General features: G+C 46.9%; 1 protein-coding gene across 1 annotated transcript; it reads left to right on the top strand.

Annotated features, from left to right (window-relative positions):
* The first annotated feature begins 172 nt into the window (after positions 1 to 172).
* LOC119372574 (mesencephalic astrocyte-derived neurotrophic factor homolog) lies at positions 173 to 5,366 on the top strand. Its single transcript, XM_037643053.2, has 4 exons — positions 173 to 519; positions 2,231 to 2,355; positions 2,870 to 3,011; positions 4,768 to 5,366. Exons 1-4 carry the CDS (start codon positions 411 to 413, stop codon positions 4,932 to 4,934), a joined length of 543 nt encoding a protein of 180 aa, XP_037498981.1. The 5' UTR covers positions 173 to 410; the 3' UTR covers positions 4,935 to 5,366.
* Positions 5,367 to 10,732: the final 5,366 nt, after the last annotated feature.

A 10,732-nucleotide genomic window follows, 5' to 3' on the forward strand; every position in this document is an offset into this window, starting at 1 on the left:
GATGCCTTTCTTTTCTTTCTGAAATTCTTGTGTTCGTAGCGTTCGTAAAGGTCTGCGTTCGTGTCGATGGTGTACGTCATAATTACGTCATGGCGGGAACGAACCAATCGCGCGAAGACAGATGTCCAAAGCTTCGATACCGGCCCACAGTAGGTGGCGCCTTCGAAATTTCGCGAAGACGTGTCGGATTTTCATTCAAAGAAGTTGGACGTTGGGAGTTTTCTCGGTCTCCTTTCGGCCCAGCGCGTGCGAGACACGTCGCTTTACACAGCTTTGCCTAGTAAGTCGTCACGCGTCTAAGCAAATTAATTTGTGCAAGTGTCGTTGTCTTCGTCGTCATCACTTCGGCCGGCGTTCGAGAGAGGTCCTTTCAGCGGGATCGCAAGACACGGGACACAAAAAGACCCACGATGCGATCCAGCGGTGAAATGCCAGCGCTCTTGCTGATTCTCGTGGTGTGTCTGCAAGCATCGTTCCTCCTTGTCACCGGGAGATCCCTGAAAGAAGGCGAATGCGAAGGTGAGTGGTCAAAAGTCCGTAGCGTGTGCGATCGCTCCCGTCTACGTGAATGATGTGCGTGTGTCCTGTGATCCTGCGTGTGCTAGACAGCTCACAGTGAATGCAGCTCGTGTAGTCGGATTAATCTCTGCAATGCCGGGTGCAGTGTATGCCGAGTCGGTGACTGTGTAACAGGGGTAGGTCAGCTTTCGAAGCATCATATAATCAAGATGTCTAATTTCACCAACGGCAGCTGTCGCTAGACGACTTGGAAAGAAAAAGGTCGCCAACATAAAGTAACTCGAACCTCTAGTGTTAGTCTTGGTAGCCGTGTCAGTCCATATGACAAGATAGTAGATACCTGGATACCTCAGTAAATCCAAGTTAGAGATTTCCAGACGTTATCTCCAACGCCTAAATCAACTCGATCATGTTTAGGCAAGGTCATTCACACTGAAAAAGACTGAAAAAAGCAGGAAAAACATGCATTGGACAATTGCTGCTGCGATTCTCTTGACTGCTTTAGGTTTGATGTGTTATTGAAAGCTTCCTTCTTCAGCCACATTTATATTGGTTCGTCCCTGCCTGAAATGCACCATAAATATGGTATATGCAAGTACAGGCATCAGGGGCATGGCGTAAAGTGAACACAATCTTGTACTGATCACGCTGCTTCATTTACGCTTGGAGTTTTGTTGCTAAAAGGAAGGCATGCAAGTGCATACACAAGAAGGAACAAAAACAGAACAATGAAAATGCCAACTGTCAGTCAAGAAATCGCACAGCGAAGGAAATGAGAAAGAAACACTCGAAGAAAGGCAATGCGAAACTGCCAAATGGGGGCACTTGCATAAGATCATTATTGCTCTTTGTGCGTGGTAATTGAAGAGTGACACAATGATGTGCTACTACAGTTATCAATATTCCAAGCTCTCGACCATAAGGCCAACTTTATTGTCTGAACAAAGCTATAGATATCTTGCACATGACCCTTGCCGCTTCTGAACGTACTGCAGAGGTTGCCGCCTCTGAATCTACTGGTGCTCCACGATGATAGCTTTGATGACAAACAAGGTTGCGGTTCACCTGCTTTAATGTGATAACAACGAGGCACGAACGCATCTGTGTGTGTATAATGAAAGAACCTGTATGTGATGTTTTGATAACATTAACGTGACATTGCAGACGTCGTGTCCCCCATGCTGGTGGTTTTGGTGACACAGTGGTTTTAGTGACGTCAATGCAAGCCATCTATATTCTCTGCAAATTCTGTGGTTACCTTGCAGTCATGAGTGTAAAGAAAGGTTAGACTGTCTTTTACTGTTCAACAAATGTGCTCACTTCAGCTGATTATCCAGCATATGACGGGGACAGGCTCGCCCTTCGGGGAGCTAGGTCGCCTAGATTACAGGCCCTTAACAGAAAAGGCCTTGTCATATTGGTCTCTGGGATCCGGGATATGCAGCACTGCAGAAGCATTGTGGTACTTAGACACACCAACTGATGTGACATACTAGACGATGAACACTTTTTTGTGTGTGACTGTGCAAAGTACAAACATATACGTCTGTCCTCCTCTTCTTCTTTCAGTCTCCTTTCCCAGTGCAGGGAGGCCAACTTGAATCAGCCTATGACATTTCTCTGTTATCCAATTGATGTAACAACCTAGCGTTATAGACTAGTTTACAGTTCTCTGTGAAACCTACTGATTTTATCGCTTATCTTTGTACAGTGTGCGTGGGTGTTCTCAAGAAGCTGCACGGTCGGCTGGAAGTGGAAGAGAGGACGAACGAGGACTCCATCACAGCGGGATTCATGGAATTCTGCAAAGATGCTAAAGGACCAGAGCAGCGCTTTGTGAGTAACGGCATTATTCTATAGTCTTGCTAAGAGCCATCCGCTGTTAATCGAGGCAGGTGCCAATGCATTTGCATCTCTCTTGACAAAGCTGGCGTTGAGCAGACTGTGAGCTTCAATGTGAAAACGCTTGTGTGTTGATAAGTTGCCCACAGCAACATGCCTCACTACCAGGCTATGGTTACGGTGCCTAACACCCACCCAAGAATTTATTTTAAATTTAAAAATGCTGCATCACGAATGTGTATCAGCTTAAGCATGGCTGTAGACAGGCCTTTTGACATGGCAACTACAAGATCATGGGAGCAGTTCCTATTTCTTATCTAGTCCAGTATGGAAAGGTGAATACTGAGATGCGATACTGTGTCTATAATTGATTAGCTTTGGTCTTATTATATTATTGGGAAATTACAATTGGAAAATTGTAAGTAAGGGGTCTTATCCTGCCTGATGAAACTAGTGGATGCAAGTAATCTGAGCATTCCTTTTTTTTTTTTCATTCCTTTTTCTTTAGTGCTACTATGTGGGTGGCCTTGAGGAATCTGCTACACGCATCGTGGGTGAGATGTCCAAGCCATTCAGCTGGGGCATGCCCCACTTGAAGGTGTGCGAGAAGCTTCTAGCCAAGGATGCCCAGATCTGCGACCTCAAGTACCGTGAGTGTCCACTTCGTTTCTATCCTCTTCGTGTAGCAATTAATTCTTTCTGCTGTGAATTTCGGCACATTTTTTCCCCTTGAATTTTAAGAATGGTGAAAATTGTACTGCTACAGAATGGATTATGAATGAATCATTCTGCTATGTATTTGACAAATTAACATACTATGGGTGCACAATAACTCTTTTAAACTGTCAGATAAAGGAGCGTCAAACAGTACATCTAGCACAGGCCCGTAGCGAGAATTTTTTTTTGGGGGGGGGGGGGGGCACTTGCTGAAATCTTTGACTATTTGAGAGAAACACCTATTTTTATTATTTAGCCTCCCCTCCCCCCTGGCTACGGGCCTGATCTAGCATACCTTGAGGATTTGTAGTATATGCTAGGCGTAAATCGACGAAAAAAACAAAACAATGAAAGGAGTGAACTGGCTACATTATAATGTACTTAAATTGTGAGAACACTCATCCATCTGCAGTTTATCTAACTAGAACACATAACACACAATATGCGAACATGCAGCATAGGCCAATTCAGAAGTATTCGAATAAGTTTTGCCTTTGGTGCAGCATCTTGGCAAGCACGGTGTGCCCAAATCGCCCTACCCTACCAGGGGTGCAATCGCGGAACGATGCTATTCCCGATTCCAATGCCATATTTTATGCTACTATTCTTATCATCCGCCACTCGCGGCTGGCTGATCGCGTTGATAACACGGACGGACCGTCGTTCTGACCAATGGCCAAGCACGAAAAGCATTGGAATAAACCATAGAATCGTTCCGCGATAGCACCCCAGTATAGCTATGCTTAGTATGCAACATTTGGGTCATCTTATTTTCTTCTCTAGTTTTGTGGGAAAACTCTTGAGCTAGAGTTTTCCCTGAGCTGCTAATTGTGAGTTGTTCTGGGGGCAGTATTTTTTAATGATTGGTTTTATGAGATTTCGTTCAGCATGATAATATTTGCATAGGCATGAACAGAAAATAGCATTTCTGGCTGACACCTAGTGAGAACATTGAGCATGGCACTGCGTGATGGACACCATTAGTTGTAGACACCAACACATCCAGTGCAGGCACACGTGAAAGGGATCGTACGTATACAGCCTCTGGTTTTCCAGTGCAAATCTGCAGAAAAGGAAGATGGATTGGAGTACATCTTTTCAGAAGTTCCAGATCTGTGACAACTTGTATTTTTGAAAGAAAGAGCATGTCATAGCGACATTATGCTGCCAGGACTTTTTTATGGGACTGGAACTTGGAGGCAAATGATATGTGCATGAACTGATGGAAAGTGTTCAACATAGGAATGCTGTTGAGCAGTCAGAAGGTTGGACGTATAACTATGGATTACAGTTTTTCATTTGTCATGTTCCATTTGCTCTGTCGTGTGCATGTAATACCAACTAGCTTCGTAGTGTACTATTTTAAATTAAATAACCTGATTAGCACTTCAATGGCATCAGGTGGTTTGTTATTCTCCCCAAGTTGCCATGAAACACCTTACTCCAGACAATTTGGTTTATGGATGTGTGTGTAGAAGCATTGATGTTTGAGCAGTTCTCTTTACACACAGCAGGGAGTGCTACAGACGGTGCAGAAGTAGCAGTCATAAAAAATTAACTTCTCGCATCTTCCACTGCAGTTGTTTTTGGTAGCGACAGTTTGTATTGAATAACTTTTATATATGTTAAAGTGTAACATGTAAACGCGAGCTTTGTACTGACTGTAGTTGTCACTTTCTCCTCCTACAGCAAAGGTTATCGATTTGAAGACAGTGGACCTGAAGAAGCTCAAGGTGAAGGACCTGAAGAAGATCCTCAACGACTGGGACGAGCGGTGCGAAGGCTGTGTCGAGAAGACGGACTTTGTCAGGAGGATAGAGGAGCTCAAGAAGGTTCACATGCGCGAAGAACTCTGACCTCTGCGCGGTGCTTGCGTTGCTGTACAGATGGACCACCACAATGGCTGCCACTGCAAGACGTGTCACTCCTACTGGTCACCGACCCTTTGGCCCCCCTCTTTTTTGTTGTTGTTGGCAATGCAGTGGTGTCCTTGGTTACATTTTCGGGGAAAGGGTGGGTAGCATTCTAATTTATCAACTTTTTACACCTCTTCTATGTACAGGGCATTGAGTAAAAGACTCACTTTTTTTTCATCTCATGTGTGTACGCACAGGAAATGAAGTCATCTTTTTGTTCTTGTACACATACTCTGTGCGCTCATTTTGCTGTTTAAGGTTACCTGGAACAACGCTCTCACCTAGTGAAGACTGTGTTCTGGGTGCACAACATTGGGACTAAAACTGGAAACTTACTCATCGGCGAGAAAAATTAAAACGTTTTGTGCATTCTCTCGGCTTTTCCTTGTGGACATCGTGTCAAGGTGTGTGCCAAACACTGGAGGCATACTGGTGGTCACAAAGCTACTGCCATTGCAGTGGTGGCCCAGCTGGATTATTTTGCTGCAGTTCTACTTGTTTGCACCATGTTGCAATGCATTGGAGTGCACCTTGAGTTAACGGTGCCAAATTTCACTATTTTCACCTGCTTACATCTTTGGCCTAAGATGTTCCTGGTCTAGCACCAGGCACTTAAACAGCTTTTCGAGAGTGCGGCTTGACCCAGCACTCTTGTGAATTCGGTTTTTCGGATCGACAGCTAACTGGGTGAGTTGGTGCAAATGCATATTTTACTAACTGCAGTATTCTTGTATAAATGGCCTTTAAATCGAAGTGGATGTGTTTCTCTCCTGCTTAATGGATCTACTAAAAAAATAAACATGCCCACGTTTCTCCGTACATGTAGGAATTGTAATCCAACAACGGTAAGTGAATCGTGTAGAACAGTTCAAGTCATGGTGACAAACACTTTATGAAAGGCTACGTTAAGCCTCAAAATTAGAGATGCTGAAACAAGTCTGAAATTTGCGAAAACGCCGGAATTTTTTTAGAACGTCTTCAGCCTAGGCCATTGGAAGCATTGACTGTGAAAGCCCATTAATTTTCGTGAGGCCCTGCCGGAAATTTCGATGAAATTGCTGCTCCACCTCAAGAGGGAGTGCCTCGCGCACAGTCAGCGACATCTTCCCCGAACGCACGAACGAGCTGAAGCTCGTGTTATTAGAAACAGTTGCCAGCAGGCTGTAGCATATACAGTAACTCTACAGCAGGCGTTGCGCGGCTGCCACCTACCAGCAGCTACCAGCTCCTCCCTCCAGCGACTGCAATGATGATAGCACGAGGTTGCCGCACGCAACGCTTCCTCGCAGTTTTCTCCATGGCGGCCTGTTTGCGGCACTTGTAACTCGTTTTAACGACATTCTGTTCAATGTAATAAAGCAAAGCTTGTTATGATTTACAGATTTCGGTGGCGAAGGTGTGGGAGAAAAACCCGGAAAAACAGAGTACCGCCGCAATTGTGTTTGTTTTTCTAGTGTACTCGCTCGCTCATCATGTCGTTTAGTTTCAAGTTTTCCTCAAAATAATTCCGGGGCTTCATTTCACCCAGCAAGCCCGCGAGGAGGCGAAGAGGCAAGACCTCGACGTCCCCACGTGGGAGGCCTAGGCCAAGGAACTTAAATTGCAGGTTGATAATAAAGTTTATTCCTCCTCCTCATTTCACTACAAAAACAAGTTGAGGTTAACTGCGGACACTTCTTATCGCTGTCAGAGTGTGTCTTCGTGCAGCATCGTATCAACGGCGCTGTTACACTCGTAAGTACCAGTTTAGATAGCCAGCTCGTGAATTAATTTTCCTTGCATTTGATTACCCCTGACCATCATCAACCTGTATGAGGACATGACGTGCGAGACCAGTAAGTGACTCATTGAGGCGAAGGACGTTTAATTATTACGTGAGCCGCATCGCTGAGAACGCTGTCGAAACAGTTCAGAGCGGTCATTTCGACTTTCAGGAGTTTATTTTACAAGCATTACCGCTAGTGACGCGGCGGTTGTTGGATCCGCAATTCATGCAAATCAGAGTATACGGCCACATCATCCCAGACGACTGTTGATAAGTCATAACATAATCCAAGTATACTAATATCTCAGCATTTACTTCCGAAACCGTTTTGTGCGTGCAGTATTGTTTTGTTTAATGTTATTTTATGGATATATTAAGTGATTCCTTATGATAGATAGACTCGTCTAAAGTCTCCTGTAGCAGAAAGCGCAACATTGTCAAAGCACCTATAGATCAGGGGTTCTCAAGCATGTTGGTCCCAGGGAACCCTGCTAAGCTCAATTAAGTGCCCCCCCCCCCCCGCCCCCCTTCCCGCTTTCACGCAAGCGTTTTTTTTTATTCGGTTCGCGCTACATTCGCGTGCAATAAATTCTAAAGCAAGGGTGCATAAAAAAACTTGGACCATCTCCCCGAAGGGAACCCTGATGGGATGCGAAGCAGCAGCGGTGCGCACGGCGTTGACCCGGTTGAAACGCGTCGACGCGGGTGCTGGAAGAACGGTTTGAAGCGAAACTCGGTGTAGCGTTTACTTGAGTAAACGTTTGTTTAAAACTCAGACACGGGAGGCAGGTTGGGTTTCGTGTAAGTTTCATTAAAGCGTTTGGCAAGACTTCGTAGTCGTTGTTTCTTCAGAGTCGAGACACGGGCGCTGGACCGGAGCAGGCGCGCGTTTCGCCTTGACTACCACGGGTGAAGCGAGAGAGAAGTGACACGTTCAGAGGTGTTGCGGGCGGGCGGAGCAGCCGGCAGCTGCGGGCGCTACGGTGAGCATGCTGCGGGTGAGGGAGAGAGTGACGTCAGCGCGCACCTGCGAGGGAAGCGTGCGAGGGGAGCGTGACGTCAACGCAAAGCTGTGGAGTGACCACGGTGTAAGAATATTCAGGTGTTGACACTGCGCTCGCCTAAGCGGCCAGAAAATGTTCGGTCCGTTGAGCGGTGCGCCATCTAATGGCTTGAGGCGGAGAGCGCCCGCGAGTAGCCAAATCACGGTGGTGCTACGTCGTCGCCGCCGCGCTCGCCGTGCCCTCTCCAGTTGCTCTCTCGATTTCGCCCCTCGACGCCGCTTGGCGGATGCACATTATCCAGCAAAATGGCACAGAAAAATGCACGTTATCAGCAGCATGCGCGTTGCTATGGAGAAGACTGCCCCGCTTTTCGTAGCGCCCTCCAAGACGGCGCCGATGAAACTGCAAGTCATCTGATAAGAACCCGAACATTATCTGGACGCGCGTGGATTGCGGTTTCCCGAGAGTGTCATCACCTGAGTGTATTCTTACACCGTGGGCGTGACCTACTTGGCAATGCTCCAACACCTACGGCGAGGGGAACGCGTTGCGGCGCATTCGTACGGACGCACGTAACGTACGGCGTTACACACGTGAGTCAAAGAGCTGCTTCGCATCTAAAAATTTCTTCACTGACATGCAACTGAACTCACTTTCCTGGAGCTCCTTAGATCGACCGCACCTCGGGTTCGCAATGGTTCATTGCCTAGATAAGCACACGGCAACGAATTTCATGGGCGCGCGCGAGAACATAGTCACGAGTGAAAAGTGGCGAAAACGGATCTGCCAAGTGAGTGTATGCGACCTGCCGGTGAGGCAGAAGTGAAATAGAAATTTACTAGTGAAATAGGGTGCCTTGATGCCCGCGCGCTCCGCCGAAGGTGAGGACAGCCGCGTCGTCTGTGTCGTCTGCTACTACGGCCGCCATTGCGCCTCCCGCCGCAGCTGGGCAGCATGCGAAACGCGCTACACAACGCTCTTGCGGTGCGCGGATACGTCCGGAAATAAGTGCACGCTAGCGAGGTTTTGTAGCGTTAGCTACGCTGGCCTAGCAGAGCCAGTTTCGCGCGCCTCCTCAAGAGCCGTGCTGCGCATGCGCGAGGATGAGTGATGTGACACAGCTGGCGCACCGGAGCCGGCACCTCCCGCGCACTCCGCCGCCGCCGGTCTGCGCATTCCAGAGGAGTGACGTCGTAGCCGTGGCAGACACACTGGCGCCGGCGCGCGCGCAGCTATTCGCCTTCGCTGTGCAGCCACCGTCTGACACTGCGCTGAAGCCGCTTGATAGCGCCTCTGACTGGCGTTTGCCAGTATGGTATAGCCATGGAGAAGGAGAGCGCAAATGCTGCTCAACGGCGCAGAAGAGCGGAGAAGCTTAACTCATCGGATCCCGAAGTATATTTGCCTGGCAAAATAAATATACATGTGCCACATAATACGTATGCCATGTGTGTGTCATTAGAGCAGCAGTAAGCATGATAATCAAGCTAATCCTAGACAATCAGGAAAGCTAAGAATAATCAGCTGAACCTTTGCTAACGCTATGTATATCCTGGCATAGCCGAGCTAAGCCACTGCAACATTTTTTCTTCTTTTCTTTTCTGAAGCTTGGACAGATGGTAGTGCTGCTATTGCCTAAATGTTTATTAAAGGAGCGTGTGTAAACTGACGGCCTGTGCATGTGTTATGCGCTAGACGTAGACTTTGTTATGTTGAAAACGAGTCTTCTTCCTTACGAAGGAAACGACGTAGTTAAGCCTAAACCCTCACTTAATTCTCTCGTAAACTCTGCATTCCGAATTCGCAAATAATCGTTGAAAGTATTTATATACATGTGAGAGGCAACAGCAGTATATGTATCTCAACACACACATTTAGTGCTGCGAAGCTACCTAAGCGCGATTAAGGTGGCTTGTTTTGCGAAGTTTACAGACGATTCACTCGTTTATTATAAATGGCATTGTACATATTGTACACAGGATAAAGGGCCGAGGGGCAGTATGGTGCAAATATCCTGCTAAGATGAAATTAAAGCTTCTTGATCATTATTATTGTTGACATTTCTCACTCAATCTGTGGCCGCATTTCTCACTCGAGTTGCACCTTGAGCCCTTATCAAAACGATTAATACGTTGTTGTGTAGTATGCCATAAAACTTTTCATACGCGCAGTATCTGTGCGTCTTTCCGTTTTTTTTTTTATCTGCAACGTTTTTTTTTTTGCATGCACATGTTGAGTGTGTCCAATACTGTCTTGCATTTTGTGCAGCAGATCCAGTGCGTCGTTTTTTTTCTCTTTTATTAATAATAATATCTGGGGTTCTAAGTGCGAATGCCACGATATGACTATGAGGCACGCCGTAGTGGAGGGCTCCATGAATTTTGGTTGCTGTTTAACGTGCACTGACATCGCACACAACACGGGCCTCTAGCATTTCGCCTCCACCTAAATGCGACCGCCGCGGCCGGGTTCGAGCTCGCGACTTTCGGGTCAGCAGCCGAGCACATTAACCACTCTATCACCGAGATGGACGTTTCTTTTTAAGGCGAAAGCCTTAAATGCGTCATCAAACGGAGAAATTTGACTGTCAGTGGTTTCTTGGCCCACGCCCGCTACAGCTTGCACCGTCACGCGCGCCAACTGGCTGGCGCGGGCCAAGAAACCACCGACAACTTAGCCATTCTTATCGGCCTACCGCTGCAACGGAGCCGGCGAGTCAAGGCAGCAGCTGATTTCGTTCGCTCAAACCACGGCTGAGAGCACCACGTTCGCTGCCGCGCGAATGCGCTAGTCACGTGGTTCTTTTTGTATTTCGCGGGCTTTCTTTGCAGCTTGGAAAAAATGGTATACGTGAGACTTTCTTTATCGCAAATAATGCAATGGGGGTTTCTGAAGACGCTCTCGAACTTTGCAAGTCGCATTTCTTGCCTAAAGTCGATACTTAGCAATTTAATTAAATAATCCTAATC

This window comes from Rhipicephalus sanguineus, chromosome 10 (assembly GCF_013339695.2).
Source record: "Rhipicephalus sanguineus isolate Rsan-2018 chromosome 10, BIME_Rsan_1.4, whole genome shotgun sequence".
Lineage (NCBI taxonomy): Eukaryota > Metazoa > Arthropoda > Arachnida > Ixodida > Ixodidae > Rhipicephalus > Rhipicephalus sanguineus.